The 18,938-nt window shown below is 41.1% G+C and overlaps 1 protein-coding gene across 1 annotated transcript in view; it reads right to left on the bottom strand.

Moving 5' to 3' along the window:
- PMFBP1 (polyamine modulated factor 1 binding protein 1) overlaps positions 1–17,976 on the bottom strand; it is a 46,017-nt gene extending 28,041 nt beyond the window's left edge. The window contains exons 1-3 of the mRNA XM_046682047.1: positions 17,965–17,976; positions 12,910–13,065; positions 4,337–4,567 (exon numbers count right to left, since the gene is read on the bottom strand). Coding sequence (XP_046538003.1) covers positions 4,337–4,567; positions 12,910–13,065; positions 17,965–17,976 — 399 coding nt within the window. The remainder of the gene's footprint in view (positions 1–4,336; positions 4,568–12,909; positions 13,066–17,964) is intronic.
- Positions 17,977–18,938: the final 962 nt, after the last annotated feature.

Raw genomic sequence — 18,938 nt, 5'->3', positions numbered from 1 at the left:
GTATACGACACAGGTTCCTCCCTCAAAGAATTTACAGACTCCGACAGTTTGGGGTAGGTATGATTTAAGATTAGCGAACAACTGCATATGGGTGAGTGTGCCGCACTGTATTATACGTATTGAATTGTATGTCCTGAAGGAGTTAAGAGTAGGAAGGTCATCGAGGAAGGCTTCCTTTTGGTTCAAATAGTCCAATGTAGAGTTCAGATAGAACACAGTCTATTGGTCTAAGCTAATTATACTTGCTGCCTGCGATTTGAGATTCGTTTTAGGAAAGAACCATTTCATTTGAGGTGTTTGTTAGATGAGAAGAGGAAGGGAATATTTTATATTCAAATGTTTATAACAGAAGCTGTCAGTGGCCTTCTCATATCCCCTTGGCACTCACCATTCCTTTGCACACCAAACTCATTCCAACTACAAACATCTTCAACTCTTGGCCTGTGGGCTGCCCTGGCCCCAGGAGCCCACTCAAGTGGAGGAGCAAGACAAGCAGGTCACAGACACTGGGGAGTTGAGATCCTCAGGTGCAGCCCTCAACCCATGACCGGGTAGGTTGGCTGGGATCGCTCTGAGGCTGTTCTACACTATCTCCCAGAGTTCTCCAGAGAGATTGAAACTCAGTTGCCCACAGCAATAATCTGCTTAATAGTGTTTTTCTTTATGGGCCTCCTGCGCTTCTTTGACTCACTTCCCCGCTCTCTCACCTTGCTTCCTGGGATCACTTCCTCAATTAACTACTTGTATTCAGCTCCTTGTCTTAGGGTCTGCTGTTGGGCAACCCAACCTTAGACGGAAGTTTAATGCTTCTGTGTAACAAAGTATTGGGGGAACTTGGCAGAATGCCTAAAGTAAATTTTCCAGTGCTTTCCCAGTTTGAGATCTGTGTCAGTGACTGCTACTTGCTGAATTCCACATCAATTCTCCCCCTCCTCCTTAGTGATAGGACTTTGACTTTATTTGGGACAGCAGTGTACCTCACTAAAACACTACATTTCCTAGGCTTCCTAGGAACTAGCTGTAGCCATGTGACTAGCTCTAGCCAATGATATGTAAGTGAAAGTGTTGTGTGGGGCTTCTGGAAAGTGTCCTTAAAAGGGAAGCGTGTGCCTTTCTTTCCCCACCCTCCCACCCTTGCCCCCGTCCTGATTATGTGGAACAAGGATGTGATTGTTGGAGCTCCAGCAGCCATCTTAGGTGACCTAGAGAATGGAAGTCTTGAGCTGATGATAGTGGAGCCCAAAGAAAGGACCCTAGGTACCTGATGACACATACGGTGACCATAACAGTTCTAGACCACTTACCTCCAACCTTCTTGTATACGTCTTAGAAATAAACTCTATTACTTTGGAGTTTTCTTCTATATGCAACCAAATAGAATCCCAACTAATTCATGGTCACTTTATCCAGGCTGGACTTGTGTTTAAGTTGTCATGAACCAGCCAGTTTTAACACAGTCCTGCATTAACCTTATTAAACTATGGCTTATGGTCACAGGCTTTGTCCCACTGTATATTTTATAGGATGACCTTTCTCTGTTCCTTTCCCTCCTAATGCTTTTCAGCAAATTCTCATTGGCTATAATATTCCCTTTTAAAAGACTCTATGTTTTTTAAAAACTCAAGAATACAATCCCATTTATCCCATTGTATTTATTTATACAATCCCGCAACAAAAGGAATAAAATATCTAGGATGATATTTAACCAAGGAGGTGAAAGACCTATACAAAGAAAACTATAAGATGTTACTGAAAGAAATTGATAATGACGTAAAGAAATGGAAAGATCTTCCATGCACGTGGATTGGAAGAATAAACATAGGTAAAATGTCCATACCACCTAAAGCAATCTACAGATTCAACGCAATCCCAATCAGAATCCCAATGACATTCTTCACAGAAATAGAACAAAGAATCTTAAAATTCATATGAGGCAACAAAAGACCCCAAATAGCCGAAGCAATCCCAGGAAATAAGAACAAAGCTGGTGGCATCGCAATCCCTGACTTCAAAATATATTACAAAGCTATAGTAATCAAAACAGCATGGTACTGGTACAAGAACAGACACAGATCAAGGCAACAGAATTGAAAGCCCAGAAATAAAACTACACATCTATACAGACAGCTAATCTTCGACAAAGGAACCAAGAACATACAATGGAGAAAGGAAAGTCTCTTCAGTAAATGGTGCTGGGAAAACTGGACAGCCACATGCAAAAGAATGAAAGTAGACCATTATCTTTCCACAAGAACAAAAATAGACTCAAAATGGACCAAGGACTTGAAAGTAAGACCTGAAACCATAAAATTTCTGGAAGAGAACATAAGCAGTACACTCTTTGACATCAGACTTAAAAGGATCTTTCCGAATATCATGTCTACTCAGACAAGGGAAACAAAAGAAAAAAAATAACAAGTGGGACTTCATCAGACTAAAGAGTTTCTGGAAGGCAAAGGAAACAAAGATCAAAATGAAAAAACAACCCAACAACAGGGAAGAAAATATTTGCAAATCATTTATCCGATAAGGGGTTAATCTCCATAATCTTGAGATTATGGAGTTCACATAAATGAACTACAAAAAACCAAACAACCCGATCAAAAAGTGAGCAGAAGATATGAACAGACATTTTTCCAAAGAAGATATACAGATGGCCAATAGGCACATGAAAAGATGCCAAACATCACTGATCATCAGGGAAATGCAAATCAAAACTACACTTAGATATCATCTTATGCCCATTAGAATAGCTATAATCACCAAGACAAAAAACAACAAATGTTGGAGGGGATGTGGAGAAAATGGAACCCTCATCCACTGCTGGTGGGAATACAAACTGGTGCAGCCATTATGGAAAACAGTACAGAGATTTCTCAAAAAATTAAAAATAGGAATACCCTATGACCCAGCTATCTCACTCCTGGGTATTTACCCAAAGAACTTGAAATCAACAATGCAAAGAGACTTATGCACCCCTATGTTCATTGCAGCATTATTCACAATAACCAAGATGTGGAAGCAACTCAAGTGCCTATCAACTGATGACTGGATAAAGAAGATGTGCTGTATATATACATACATATATATATACAATGGAATACTACTCACCCATAAAAAAAGACGAAATCGTCCCATTTGCAACCACATGGATAGAATTTGAGGGCATCATGTTAAGCGAAATAAGCCAGACAAAGACAAACACCACATGATTTCACTCATATGTGGAATATAGCAAACTTACAGACGAGAACAAATTAGTGGTTACTGGGGGAAGGGGAGTGGAGGATGGGCACAAGGGGTGAAGGGGCATACTTATATGATATATGACAAATAATAAGGTACAACTGAAATCTCACTATGTGATAAGCTATTATGATCACAATTAAAAAAAAAAGAATTTCTGGATAGTTGGAATTCCAAAGCCCATATGTGCCCATTCATAAGCCACATAATTAGGTTCTGTCATTTTAATAAAGATAGTTAGATTCAAAAAAAGTTTCTATGTTCTTTAAGGTCCCTCATAAAGCCCCTGGAGTTACTCCTTAAGCAACAGCACTGTCCAACACAATCCTTGGAATTTTATCTTTAAAGGCAAAGGAAGAAAATGCCAGGGGAGGCTGCCTGTCCCGTTGCTTAGAACACACGGTTCTATTGCTGCTAGTGCTACTACTGCTCAAGTTGTCTAAGTTCTGTAGCTTTGGTCTTTGGAACTTACTTGGGATTCCACAAGGATGTTACTCTCTGGTTTAAAAAATACTACCCTGGAACATGAATAGAAATGAATGTCCAGAATATACTTGAGCTAAGTCTATATGACCCAAAACTCCAATCTGAAAAAATAACTCAATGATTGACTCAGGCTCAATGTCTGGTTATCTTATCAACTGTGTAAGTGCTAGGAATTTATATATTATCAAAACCTGATTTTTCTAAAAATGGTTGATTTAATGGCCTTATACCTCCTTTATAACACTCAGAGACCTAGAGTCTTTTGCATTTAAATTGCAATGGTAATAGAATGGAGATGATGGACCTACACACACACCATACACACACTCACATGCACAAGCACACACATGCACCCTGCACACACACATACCACATACCTCACATGCGTTAATACTGGAGCTCTCACCCAATTATGCCGTTCTATTTAGTTCCCTCTGCTTAGCTTCAAAAAGATCAAGAATTAAAGAGGGAAAGTTGATAAACCCTGCTCAAGGTGTGGCGAAGCTCTCCTCTGTAAGTCCGGTGTTTGCTTTCTAGCAGTCATGGTCTGATTTCTGTAGGTACTTGGGCATATGGGACATTTCCATAGTTATTCTATCTCTACCTCATCTTCCTTCAGTTTGCAGTGATGGTGAAGAAGAGCCAGGTCGGAAGTCTGCTTCTCCAGGACGGACTGATACTGCAGGAGGGAGCAGTAAGAAGTCTGCAACTCCTCTGTGCGAAACTCCAGTTCCTGCTGAAGGGCCAGCAATTTTTTCTTCAGTTGTTGGAGTTGTCTCAGACGACACTGTTTACTGGGTTGAAATGCCTCAAATGCTAACACTTGCTTCTTATTCTGCAACAGAGATTGAATGTACAGAAAAGGGTTTAGATTGTCACCAAGCACGCATTCATTCTTTGATTTTTCTCATTTGTTCAACCATTCATATGCATCTATCCATCCTTTTATCTTTGTCTACAGAACACTTATTAAAAATTTCATTCTATTCACAACGAAACCTCACTTTGTGGTCCTACTCTGTAAGAAGGATTTAAAAGAAGAGAAAAGCCCTATAGTTCTTTCCTACTCTTTAGATCTACCATTCCTATTATTTAGGTCAGAAGAAAAAATACGCACATAAAGGACCCAGAGAGTAGTATAAAGATACACATGATAATATGCTTATGCTTTGTCTTCACATAGAAACATAGCACAACTGACCTGGAAGGTAATGGATCTCTGGTCATGGTTCTTGGACTAAATTTGATTATTAAAAACACCCAGGTAAGAAGGTAAACTCTTGGGGAAACAGCTTTCTGGAATGCTGGGGAATGGCAGAGGTCTTGGTCAAGCACATCCGGGCACTGACTCTGTTTCCCTCCCAAAGGCAGATGTGATCCTGCAGATGCTGAGTGTGTGTGTGTGTGTGTGTGTGTGTGTGTGTGTGTATGTGTGATCTTTCCCTGCCAATCTACATTCCTTCAGTAAACATATGCCGAACACCTACTTTGTATCAGGTATTCTGCGGTAGGACACATCCTTGAGTTGTTTATTCTAGTACAATTGAGTCTTTGCATGGTTGCATCTATATTTTCTTACCCAACATCCCTGATGGCGTGTGAAAGAGGTGGATGAAGAGGGTGGCCTGTGGGCATTCCTTAATATCTGTCTCTGCTAATTATCCTCCTTCTCATTCTTTAAAACCCTGTCCAAATCCTGCTTTCCTTCCTGTTTTCCCTGCAAAGCTGTCTTTGCACCATAGACTTAACTGGCACGTCCTCATATGGCATTTCACATTCTGCCTTGCATTGCAATGATCTCTGTGCATCTGACCTCCTAATTAGGATATAAACTCCTGGAGGGCAAGGCCATGTCTGCTTCTTTAGGGCCTGCATTAGAGATGTATACACAGCTAGGTATTGAAGGAAAGAAGGAAATAAAATACAGAATAAGCAATCTTACTGGTTCCCAAGAATTTGAGCTTGTGGCCTTGGCCTCATTACAGCATACTTTCAAACTCTTTAAAATTATCTCTCTCTCTTTGTTTTACAGTTTTATTGAGGTATACTTTATGTATCATAAAATTCAACCATTGCAAGTGTACAATTCAATGATTTGTAGCAAATTTACAGAGTTGTGCAATCATGATTACAATCCAGTTTTAGAACATTTCCATCGCCTCAAAATATTCTCTCATGCCCATTTGTCTCTCCTGTTCCTACCCCCAGCTCCAGGCAACCACTAATCTGCTTCCTGCCTCTATGGATTTTCCCTTTCCAGGCATTTCATATAATGGAGTTGTATAATATGTCATCTTTTGTGTCTGATTTCTTTCACTTAGCATAATGTTTTGGAGGTTTATCCAGATTATAGCAAGAATCAGTATTCTGTTCCTTTTTATTGCTGAATAGTTCTATTTTTCTGTTTACCAGTTGATGGATATTTGGATTGCTTCGGGTTTTGGCTATTACGAATAATGCTGCTATGAACATTAACATACCAACCTTTGTGTGGATATGACATTTTCATTTAATTAATTCATTCAGCAAATATTATGGTGCACCTACTACATGTCAAGCACTATACTAGGTCATGGGGATACAGAAATGTATAAAACAGACAGAATTCCTGTCATCATGGAGTTTGCATCTAATATATGTAGAGTGAAGGAGGAAGGGAGAGAAAGAGGAAGAGAGAGAGACACCAAATTAAACAGGTAAATAATGTAGTATATTAAAAGGAAAAAGTGCCTGGGAGGAAGGTAAAGCGGGGGAGGGAGATGAGGAATGCCAGGATGGAGGCAGCTGTAATTCTGAATCAAGTGTCTTCATGGAGGACCACACTGAGAAGGGACATTTGAGTTAAGACTTGAAGGCGGTGAGGGAAGGACCCTGGTGGGAATCTCCAGCAGGAACACTCTGGTGAGAGATAACAAGGGGTAAGGCCTGGAGGTGGGAGGTGCCTGAGGAGCCACTTTGTCCTGGCTGGAGGAGAGAGAGTGAGAGGGAGAGTGGTACCAGATGAGGTGAGAAAGGAAAGGGTGGTCAGGTTCTTTAAGGCCATACACGCCATTCTAAAGACTGTGACTTTTGCTTTTAGGGAAATAAAAGGCCACTGGAGGGTACTGAACAGAGGAGTGACATGGTCTCCTTTAGGTGTTACAAAGGACACACTGGCTCCTCTATTGAAAATCAACTGTAGGGAGGCAGAAACAGGGAGACCAGCGAGCAGGCTACTGCAAGGATGCAGGCGAGAAAGGACAGTGGTGCGGACCAAGATGGAAGTTGGGAGAAGTGGTCGGAGTTTAGATATATTTTGAAAGTAGAGCCCAAAGGATTTGCTGCTGTGTTAGATGTGGCTGGTGGGAGATGATGGTCCTCTAAGGCAGGATGACTCCAAGGTTTTGGTCTGAGTAACTGGAGAGATGGAGTTTTAATGAGATTAATTCGATAACAGCTGAGACCCAAAAGAGAGAAAATCTTCTCTAGTGAGAATGGGTGGGGGCAGCACAGATGAGGGAGGCTCAGCCCAGCTCAGCCCAGAAAGACCACAGCTGACTGTGCCAGTTCGATGTGATTACTCTTTCCAACTCTCTTGCAAGTTTATTTCACCCTAAATGCCTCCGAACAGAGAAGATGGAGAAAATGGACCAGTACAGTCACCAGGCAAAAGAAAGCCTAGGCAAAGACCAGCTGACCTCCTGGCTTGAATATCCAGTGTATGTGGACAGAGGGAAGTTGACAAGACTTTTTTCCTGAGCCAAACAAAGTTGAATTTTGTATTTACTTTGTGTGGCCATAATTGCCAACATTTATATCAAATGTTTGTGGTTAAGTGCTTTCATTCTTTTCAAGATAAGAATGTGCTGTTCTCACAACTTGTCTGTGAATGAGGTTTGGAGAGAAGAGATTTAGGAGCAGTGTGTGTGTGTGTGTGTGTGTGTGTGTGTGTGTAGAGGGAGGTTCTCAAGAGCCCAAGTCCTCTGTCTACACAGGTAAGCTGGGGGATGGGGAGCTGCTTGAAAAAACCATGCTCACGAAGAAGCACTTCATGCGGGTGGAACTGAAGCAGAGGAGCGAACGTTCTGGGCTGGGCTTAATCCAGAAGGGCTTATTTTAGTGATGCAAGTACCCGATGAAATCCTCATCAAATTTTGCCCAAATCCTGTTTCTCTTGACTTTGTTGAAGTAACCTGATGTCTGAGAATTAAGAAATTAGGTTCTTGGTTCTTCTAGCGCTCTGGTGTAACTGTTGATTTGGACCCGCCTCTCTGCTGCTAGATACGTATGACCCAGTTGAAAACGAACCGCGGTCTCCGCACTGTGTATTTTTTCTTCTCTTCTTCTTATTTCCACGTCCGCATTTTCTCCTCATTACCCAAAAGAACGGGAGAAGTGCTCTTCTTTTAGAAGAAGTCAAACTGTTTCTTCAGGGCTTCCCCTTCTAGTATGTCGTATGTCATCTATACTTCTGCGTGTTCATAACAGTTCTTTGGCTTTATCGCCTCTTGTGGGTAAAGAATGTCTTTTCCTATGTGAATAAAGCTTAGCAGCCTGCCAGAGAGACTGGTGAACTGTTAATTATTTCTCTTCCCCAGAGGTCACGCTGAATCTCCCGGGTTTAATTTTGGTTCGAGGTAATATGATGGACCAACCGGGTGGTGAGTTCATTCACATCTTCCAGTACAGGGCAAAGACAGCAACTGACCTAATTTGTCTGGTTATAAAGATCCCAAACCACTCAAATCTGCACAGAAACTCGAATTTTCTTGGATGAGAATTTTAAACATTTGCACACTGTAGATACCTATGGGTTTAGAGGAATCAAATTTCAAAGACTTGGAGAAATGCTTAGACTTATTTGAGACCTATTAAACTTCTACTTATCTATCCTTAAGTACTCAAAAGATTATTTTTCTTAATTCTAAATGAAGAGAAAATGACATATTATGGATTAAGCCTACATTTCACTTATCTATGTGCCAAAGAGCAGCATCATAAAGGCATCAATGCATTTCCTATTGCTTCTCCATCTTTTTTTTGTGTGTGTGTGTGTGTGTGAGGAAGAGTGGCCCTGAGCTAACATCTGTTGCCAATCTTCCTCTTTTCGCTTGAGGAAGATTGTCACTGAGCCAAGATCTGTGCCAATCTTCCTCTATTTTATGTGGGACGCCTCAACAGCATGGCCCGAGGAGCGGTGCTAGGTCTGTGCCTGGGATCCGAACCCATGAATCATGGGCTGCTGAAGCAGAATGCACGAACTCAACCACTATGCCACCGGGCCGGCCTCTCTGTCTTCTTTTATTAAGTTTTCTTTTTAGTGAAGATATAGATATTTTATTAGATTCTTCTTCGACCTTTAAACTGGGATCTGGAGAAAATGAGCAAGTTGGAAATGATTTTATGGAAGATTAGTTCTTAGAAAGACTATCCCGAGTTGGACGTGATTCCAGAGGCCATCTGGTCCACCATGTTTTTCAGATGGATTTCTATCCAGACCTCAGCTATCTTAAAAGGTCTATCCAGACCTACAGCTGTCCCATACGAACCTGTTCCCAAATTTAGTCAACCTTTCAGCCCTCCTTACGGTCAAAGAGATTATAGCTATTCCTCCCTCCTTGCCTACGTGGCCACTTGATCACAGAAGGAAATTAATTAGCCTGGCATGATTTGCCTTTTGAAAAGTCATGTTGGTTTCCACCCAATACTTCGTGCTTTTCAAGTTGATGCTAATTGATTGATGTTAAGTTCTATATTTTCCCTGATATTGAAGTTAAGCTGACAGGCCTATAATTACCAGGATTGTCCTTTTTCCCTTTTTAAAAAGATGAGCACTTCATTTACCCTTTTTCAGTCTACAGGGACTTTCTTTATCCTCTTGAGTTCTCAAAAATAATCGCTAGCAGCTATGTAATAACACCTGCCAATTCCTTAAGTACTCCTCGAGGTATGTCATCAGGCCCTGCTGATTTGCCTAAAGCCGGCTTTTTGAAATACTTTTTAACTGTTTTATTCCCTATTCTAGTTTGCACTGACTCTCTTCTGTCTCAGCTTGGCATTGCTCTGATAAACTGGAGCCCTGCTGATTTTTTTTCCCTTCATTTAAGAACTGAAAGTCTCATCTTTTTGCAGTCATTGTCATGAACTTCTTTCCTTATCTTTGAGGTATTAAGTGAGATATTTTCCTTGTAACTCTGGTTTAGCCTTATTTTACTAGATAGGTTTATCTGTTGCTTTCCATATCTTCTACAAATTGCACTTCGTGTACTTTCTTGACTGGTAGAGCTTAGAACTGAGGGTTTAAATGACATGCATTTCTTTTGGATGCATCCTTGTGGTTTAGGCATTCTTCTTGTCACTCATCTCTGCTTACCAGAGGTGCACTTTTTAAAAAACAATAAATTATTTTGGAATAATTTTAGATTTCCAGGAAATTGCTAACGTAGTACAGACAGTTCTTATATACTCTTTACCCAGCTTCCTATAATGTTAACATTTTATACAACCACAGTACATCTGTTCAAACTGAGAAATTAACATTGGTAGATTACTGTCATCTAAACTACATACTTTATTTAGATTTTACCAGTTTTGCCACTAATGTGTTTTTTTCTGTTTCAGGATCCGATCCCGGATCCCACATTGTATTTAGCAGATTCACTTAAAAAATTTTTTTTTCATTCCCATTGATTCAAAGTGATATCTCTGTGTGATAATTTCCATCAAGAATCTATTAATCTTTACATATTCAACTAATTACTTTTATCTGCAGAAATCAAATTGCTTACACAATTTTCTGCTAAAAATAATGTCCTCCATACACTTCAAAGGTGAGTTTGACTATCGGAACTCTACTGAATATCAGAGGCTACTCTCCCCATGCTACCACCAGGGCCAAAGGAGCCTGGGAAATTGCTCAAAAAGACTTTTCCTTTCCTGGTTTGATCATCATTTTATTATGATAACTCTGTTGATCTATTCTCCTTTTGCTTTAATTGAGGCTCTCTTTTGATTCCTGGGCAGCGTCATTAGAGTGAGGCAAGTGAGGTACAAATTCTAAGGAGGCACTCAGCCTCAGGCTTGGGCAAGCACAGGGTTGGCACCTGAAGAATGAGTGCCCCACAAATTTTGTACCCCAGGCACCTCACTTGCTTTGCCCCGGTCCCAGCTCTGTTCCTGTGTTTTGGAGCGTAACGTATTCTTGAATTACAACATCAAGTCATTTTCTTTCCTCATCACCCACCCGCTGCCTGCCACTCCTCTAGTTACACATAACATCTGATGTAATATTTTAATTTTCTGGCATAACCGCTGTCTTGAAGTGTGACGTCCTGCTTATTTCCCTAGCTCCTTGTTAGATATTAGTCAAAATTTCAGGAAGTCTTGGATTTCCCCTTTGTTCCCATGTTACATTTCTTTGTGAAAGGCAGATCTTGCACGGATTTTCTGAGTGGAGGAGTATACGTCTACACCTCATTGTATATTTGTGTGTGTAGTCTGCAATTTAAATTTTTCACTAAGTGCTAGGAAAAAAAGAGCCTGTTTTAAAGCCTGTTTCAAGCTGTTAGACCTTCTTCTGGTCAATTAGAATAATAAACTGCGATTTAATACCTTTCTTCTTCCAGGTTGCCAGATATTTTTATAAGCCATATGGCTTTCCCTGACTGGGTGAATAAATAAACTTGCGACAGCAATGGTTGAAAATCTCCTAAAACATTAATATTTAGAAAGAAGTAAATTATGATAATATTCTTCCTGAGATCCATTTAGGAAAACCAATGGATTTTTCTATGTTTTGTGACTTCCTGGAGAAAGGACAGCAATACTCAGCAAGATAAGATAGAAAAAGCAGGAAGAAAACGCTTTTTGGCAGCATTTTCAGGGCATTGCAGAAGAACAATTTGTGGTTTCTGTAAGGAGGTAGTAAGTCCTGGGAGAACTCTAACAGACACAATTAAGAGAGACCAGATCCTTGACCACAATTTTAAAGAACAGGGTGATTGCGTTATATAGCAGCTAAGAGGCTGACTTGCGGGTCCAACAACAGATCTGTGCAATCAGTGTCTGCTTTATCTTCGCCAAGAACTTAAGTCCATGAACGGGAGTCAAGACCGCAAGTAATTCTTGGGAACCTGAAATATCTAGAGAGCTATGGGAGAATATCTCCCAGCTGGCTCCCCAGCTTAGGTGGATAAATTTAGAGACTGGTTGAAAGAACTTAGCACTAGAGTTTCCAAAGAGAGAAAACCTCAGGCTAGAATGAAGTTGTTTCAGCTGATGAACTGCCTAGACTACAGATAAGTATCAGTTCAAAATCATGGTCTCAAGAGATGATCATGCCACAAGGTCTTCCTGTTCACACGTGCGTAGGACAAGTATTTCTGAATGTCTTGGCTTGAGACTTGGGGAGCAAGCCCTGTGACAAGGAACTGAGTGTCAAGTAGTAGTTTATGTGGGAGGTGATCTTAGGAAACTCTGGTAGCAGAGCAGGGAAGTGAGAAAAGGAAGGGAAGGAAGCTGCGAAAGAATGTGTTATCAAGCTAGTTACCACTGCGGGCAACTGGTGCTAGGTCCCACTGAGGAACTCCAGAACAGAGCAAAGAGCTTGCCTTGAGTCATCTCTGACTGAGGAGCAAGGTTATTTAATCAACCATCTGTCCATCAGTCATTGGCCGAAGGCTGCTTCTAGGGGCATTAACTCTTCTGCACTTCGGCTTGTCCTATGATTGGGTTCCTGCATCCAGAAGAAAAGCTCATAGGCAGAGAGCCGCAGGTGTGGCAACAAAAGGCACCTGCTGAAGTGATGAGCAGTGACACCTCAGAGTAAGGGAGACAGTTGTTATTTTCATGGTTGACTTAGAAATTTGCCTAAAATCCATTAGGAGATGCTACTCTCCTTATATAACTATAATCTGTTGTTTTCAGGGCAATAGGCCTCAGGCACTGCAAATCCAGGTGTGAAAGCCAGATAAAGAAAATACAAAGCCTCAAATGTAGATGAATCTGGAGAGAGCTAGACTGAGAAATCCTGAGGGCAGCAATAGTGTTCATGTGTGTGTGTGTTTAATTCTCTCTCGTTCCCCGGTCAACAAATGCTCTGGAATGATCAATAGAAGAACTTTCTATTATTATTCCCGCCCGAGGAGTAGAGGTAGAAGTTGAAGGAGCAGAGGTGGGTAGCAGCTGCTGATCCCTTACGTGGCCGCTGTTCATCATCGCCTCCTCCACACAGAGCTGATTCTCCTGCAAGGTCTTCCCCTGTCTCTTGCAGACGTCATGTAGATTCTTGATGTCTACCTGCAAGCTCAGGAGCTTGTTGTTCAGGCTGCTCATGTCTCTGTCTCTCTCCCCCACCTAGGCAGTGAGAAAAACAAAAGCATCAATTATAAACGATCAAAAAAAATGCTTACTTTCTTTCACTTAGCTGGTTGACAGAGACTTTAAATTTGCTGGAAATTTGTCCATCAACCCGTAGCTGTTCTTATTCATCCTGTGTGACATTTACACAGTATCCACTTGCAAGGTGTCTGAGTGCTCTACATTATTCAGACAATTACTTATTTACATTAATTAATCTTCACTTACTCTGTGGGTACATCACAGACACTTCCCCTGTTTTTCAAGAGGAAGTCAGTGCCCAGAACGATTCCAGGCACCTAGTGGACTGTCTATAAATATTAATGGTTCTGCCACTGATGAAATGAACATAGTGAGATGTCAAATGAACATTTCAAGACTATCCTGAATCAGTGATGGAGTCGATGTGGATTCTGAAGTCTCAGCTTTCTCTTCTACCCACTAAACCAAAAGACCTCCGTCACCTGTAAACCTAGTGCTTTTCTTTGGAGACACACCCCGATGGGAATAAACGTAAAATTCCTGGGCTGATTGCATAAGATCCTTGTTTTTGATTACAAATGAAAAAGATTACCTAGTTATTGCTAGGTCAGAATGTAAATTAGCAATTGAGATCAAAATAGCGAATGTGCAGCATAGCAGTTCGGGTGGGGTTGGGGATGTGGAGCCGCGGTAAAAGGGTGGGTGCTCCATCACACTAGATGCCGCTCTCCACTCCCAGTGTTGTAGGTGGCAACCGTGTGAAAAGAAATTGGGAAGAATCCCACTGTGAACGCGTGCAGTGCTTCAGTCCTATCACTGTGCAAACTTTTCACAACACTCATGAGGACAGGCACTACCACCTCCGAGTGTTAGATGTTGGGACTGAGGGTGGTGCTTTTATGGTAGGTGAGTGTCTTATGTTAGAATTACCCAGAGTAGGATCTTAGGCAGGGATTCATGGCATCAATTAAAGAAACACTCCCAAGAGAAATCAGCAAGGGAGTGGAGGAAGCAGGACAGGGAAGGGGAAGAAGCCAGGCAAGGGCACGATTTCAGACAAAGTGCTGTGGGTGGCAGCTTCAGCCCGATCCCAAAGGGAACTCTGGAGTGTAAGTTACACCTCAGAGTCTGTCCTGATTAGATGCCATGAAAGCTGGGTTATCAGACTCAGCGCCAGCCAGTCAATGGCTAAGGGCTGCCCCATGGGATGTAGGCTCCCAGGGACTTTTGCCATTCTCCTCTTATGAGTAAAGTGACCCCAATAGCCCAATGACAATTACTCAAAGACAGTTGCAGGTGCAAAAGCACAAAGCAGCCATGGATGCACAGAAATGGTAGTGATCCAAGTGACAGTGCCCAAGGTCCCATAGCTGGTTAGCAGCAGAATGAGGAGGGTTCTGCTCTCCTGACCCTGTAGCCGGTGCTCTGCCACAATATCCCACTGATTGCTCTGGCTTCTTAAATATATGAGCTACATAACACACATTCCCAGGGGAGCTGGAGACCTGATATGGACATCGTAAATCAAACCTTACTGGACAGGTCAGTTTAAGAGACCTCTGCACGAGGCCAAGGGGGCCAGAGGAGAAGCACGAGGATCGGACACTGCAATGTCAGACTATTCGGAACTCAGAAGGTTTCCCAGAAGTGCTGCTGTCTCAGCTGATTTATTTCTTCATTTCCATTTAGTACCTGGATTTTTTTTTTTTTTTTTACCACTTTACAGTTTAATTAGGTTAACGGCCTGGCTCTGTCATTAAAAGGATTTCATTATCTCAAAACTCTCCCTTTTCCTTTCTTGCTCCCGTCCCTTGTTCCTCACTTTCAGAAAAATAACAGTGGATGTCAACTGCCCCAAGCATGTAATTACCATTAAGACAATTACCAGAGACTCTCTTAAGAGACTACGGTAGAGCGGCTAAAACAATGGCGTAGACACTTTTCCAGCTAAGAAACAAAATCCTTCACTCAACGAGGAGCAGCAGTTTGATTCTCGTGCTTTAAATCCCCTTTCTCATTGCTGCCACACTGGGAATAGGCTCTGAAGGATCGTTGGGGAGTGGGACCATAGGAATCCCTTCCATTCTTGCCATAGGACTATCCTTCTTTGGTATCTATGAACAGATTAAGTGACAAAAAAATGCCTGCTCTGTGGACGCGCCAAATGCCCTCTACTCTTGTCTTGGTGCTGAATATATGTGTCTTAAGGTGAAGACCATGTCACCAGATTGTTCCATATGGAGCCTGGCACCGCGTGGACTCATTAACAAAGTACCAATGATATACAACTTGAGCCTCTCCAAGTTAAAAGCTAAATGCCCTCTCTCTCAGGCTAATAAACAACCCCCCCCTCTAGTTTTAGATGTCCTCTGAGCAGAAGGCCTGCAGCCCAATTCTGCTGTACCCCCAGGACTTCAGAATCGGATCTTTAATGTAGATGATCTCATCTAATTTGGACATTAGCATTGACTCAGAGCCTCTGAGGCAATTTCTTAGTTCATAAAACAAAAAGTTTTGGAATAAATAATCCTTTCTTTGAGGATTCCCTAAACCAGTTGAATGACAAGTGTGTTTTACTGGATGTCAAATGAAATTTGCTTTTGAAATCAAACCCTAACCATTCACCCCTAAAGACCAAATCATACAGGGGTTTTTATTCATCAGAACGGGGGTAAAAATGCTGGGAGAGCAATGAGGTGATTTCCATGAACTACATATTATTTTTTACTGAAGGTAGTTGTAAGAAAAGGCTGTGTTCACTTCAGAACTCCAGCAAGACAAGTGTTTCTGAGGTTCCAGTAAACCTAATTTCTTGCTAATATCTTGCACAGAGGTCACCGTAAACTATTTCTAATCCTATCTACTTTATGAAGGCTAAATTCCAGGCAGATGCCTTTTGAGTATCAATATGCAGTAGGAATTGATTTAATCCGACATTTCATCAATCAAAGCTCTGTGCTGGTACTGGGGCATGAGATGAACTGAGAGTCTTAATGCTGACCCTCGGGCACCATCTGATCCTGCCCTAGATCTGAAGTCATTAATGATGGCTGAAATCACAAGCCTTCGCTGCTAGGTGAGTTTTCACTTACATAAGGCGGGCACTCAAGATACCCAGTTTTGTTTATATGAGGTTGGAACGCAGCCAGCCTGCTTGAAGGCATGTGACATCATCAGTAGCTACCAACCCACAGGCAAAATGTCAAGTGCTGATACTGCAGCTGCCTCATCCTCATGATAGTGGAAAATAGGTTATTTACTGAAGCAAATTTTCTGTATTGATTAAATGAGTCTTTTTTTCAAAGAGCATGACGTCTTGAAAATATGTTTCACAAGAGGGGAAGAAATTTTGCTCTAGGCTTCAAAGTATTGACAGATAGTCTCAAGCTTCTTCTCGGGGGAAGCTGATGTTAAACTGAAGCTTGCGATTCAGTAGCACTCTCAGATCCCAAGAGCATCACATAGATTCAAAATGGCAGCATCCCCAGAGATTCTGCACTTGAACAAGAAAGCTTGGGTGGCAGTTTCCAGAGTAAGTTTGGAGTCAACTAACACCACCATAAAAGTCATCAACTCTGGGAAATTATCTTCTTTGAGGATAAGAACAAATCTTCAACAATGGAGAATCACTTTTAACCACCCCTACTATCACAACCATTCAACAAATATCAATTTATAGCGAGAGTCATGCTTTAAAAAAGTGAAATCTTAAAAATTAAGGTTGCTTCAGGAATTTTACATTTTACTTATGTAATAATAGAGTTTGCAGTTATCTGCAGTAATTTCAAACACTATTATTAATATTACTAACTTGATTCCTGCGTTTACTTGTCTATCTATAGAGACATTGCAGTTTTTGATTACTTATGACGGGAATTAATGGGCACTTATACAAAGTTTTGCCTGTGAGCAAAAATTTTGGAACCAGTTATGTTCATATAGTGAAGATGAGTATATTTTACTGTGTTCTAAATTCTTTAGAAGTTGGAACACTGTATAAGTATATGGTTTAGGATACACATGACATATGGCAGAAGTCAGCCACCTATGGAAGATTGGCCAATTTTTACTGGCACTTGGGCTGTGGCTGCATACTTTTCTCTATCATATTCCTGGAGAAATTGTTCCAGTAGAAGATAAGCTCCATGAGAACAGGGATTGTCATCTATTTGGTTCACCACTTTATTCCTAGACCCTAGAACAATGCCTGGCACACTGAAGCTGCTCCAAAGATGTTGGTTGAATAAAGAAATGGCATTCTAGAAAATCCATTCGAGATCCTTGTTCCCTGCGGAACTTGCAGTGAGTCCTGTATGGCTCCCCTCAGTAACCCAGCAGGAAAGGAGCTGAAACACCTCTCTTAGAAGCTGCTTACCTCTTGGTAGGTGGTCTGTTGAAAAGCATATGTCATGTGGGATAACCTTATACTAACCAAGACACACCCCTTAAATCCTTTCTGGAACAAGTCAGGGAATACATAAACACAGTCTGACCAAAATATTAGACTAACCAGAACACTCCATTTCCATGTTGTTCCAGATAAAGAGAGAATGTTGGCAATAATAGTTAATATTTATTAAGTGCTTCCTATGTGCCAAGTGCTAGTGTTTTACATGCAGTATCTTACTTAATCCTCACAGCAAGCCTTTGAAATAGGTGCTCATTATACATATTCTCTAGGTAAGGCAAAGGAAGCTCAGAGGGGAGGTAACATGCCCAACATCATACTGCTATTAAGACAGACCCAGACCCACCCAGCTCACGTCTGGGCTCTTAAATGCTATGCTCTGCTGCCCACCTCTGTCTGTGATATTTTTGGGAGCTTATTACTGGAATTTTGAATCACAAAACTTGAAAAAAAGTCCTTGTATCAAAGGTTCAACTCCATGTATGCATAGGGGTCAGGAGCCTTACCTCATCTTTCATTTCCTTGGCGCCTCTCAATTCACCTTTAAGCTTTAGCATTTTCTGAGCTTTGTTATAAACCTGAAAAAGCCCAAGAATTTAAGATGGAAAAAGTGTAAATGAATCCAGGCCTTTATAGATTTTCCCATCTGGATGTGTGCTCTCAGCAGGGAGTTTGGAAAAATTTCCCGTTAGCAAGACCTACTTGCCTACCCATCTGTTTGTGTTTTCAAGAGTGTGTTAAAACCTTCACCAGGAAGACAGGACCATGGTTTTACAGCTTTTCCAAAAAAACCACTACTCAGTGGGCTGGTTTCTGAATTTATCCTTGCTGGAAAGCAAAAGTTCTGAAACTATCTTACTTTCTAGATTTCTAAGTATTCTATGGCTCAAATATGGTTAAATTTATGCACTAATTATGAACCAGACAGAATGTACATAACCCACTGTATTCTCACAATAACCCTGGGAGGTAAATACTATTACTGTCCCCATTTTACAGAGGAGGAAACTGAAGCCCAGAGAGGCTAAGTGACTCACTCAAGGTCACACAGGCTCTCTTACTACACTGTGAAGAGCTTCCGTTAATTTGTAACTATTAATTTGGAAATATCTGATAATGTGATTTTTTTGAAGCATCAAGTTACTGTAGTGTTGGTGCCTGTAAAGTTAGAACACTTATAAAGTGCTGAGAATTATCTAGATAAAAAGCCTTGATGAAAATCAAAGATTTTTGCATATGTGTGTAAGTACGGGGTGATGCATTTGAGGTCATAATGCACTGAGCTTATTAAAATAATCTAAATCATTATGTTTTTAACTCTAAAGGGAATTTCCACCAGGCACTTACCTGCAGAATAGTTCCAAGAATGATAAGCTATCAAAATACTCATTCTTTGTAACGAACCACATCCCCCACCCCTAATATAAGCCAAGAGGAAGAAAGAACGCTGGTGAGACACGGAATTTGGAATGTTTTATGG

The sequence above is a fragment of the Equus quagga genome, chromosome 13, assembly GCF_021613505.1.
Source record: "Equus quagga isolate Etosha38 chromosome 13, UCLA_HA_Equagga_1.0, whole genome shotgun sequence".
Lineage (NCBI taxonomy): Eukaryota > Metazoa > Chordata > Mammalia > Perissodactyla > Equidae > Equus > Equus quagga.
Note: the sequence above shows the minus strand (reverse complement) of the source record. Positions and strands in the feature narration are given on the sequence as shown.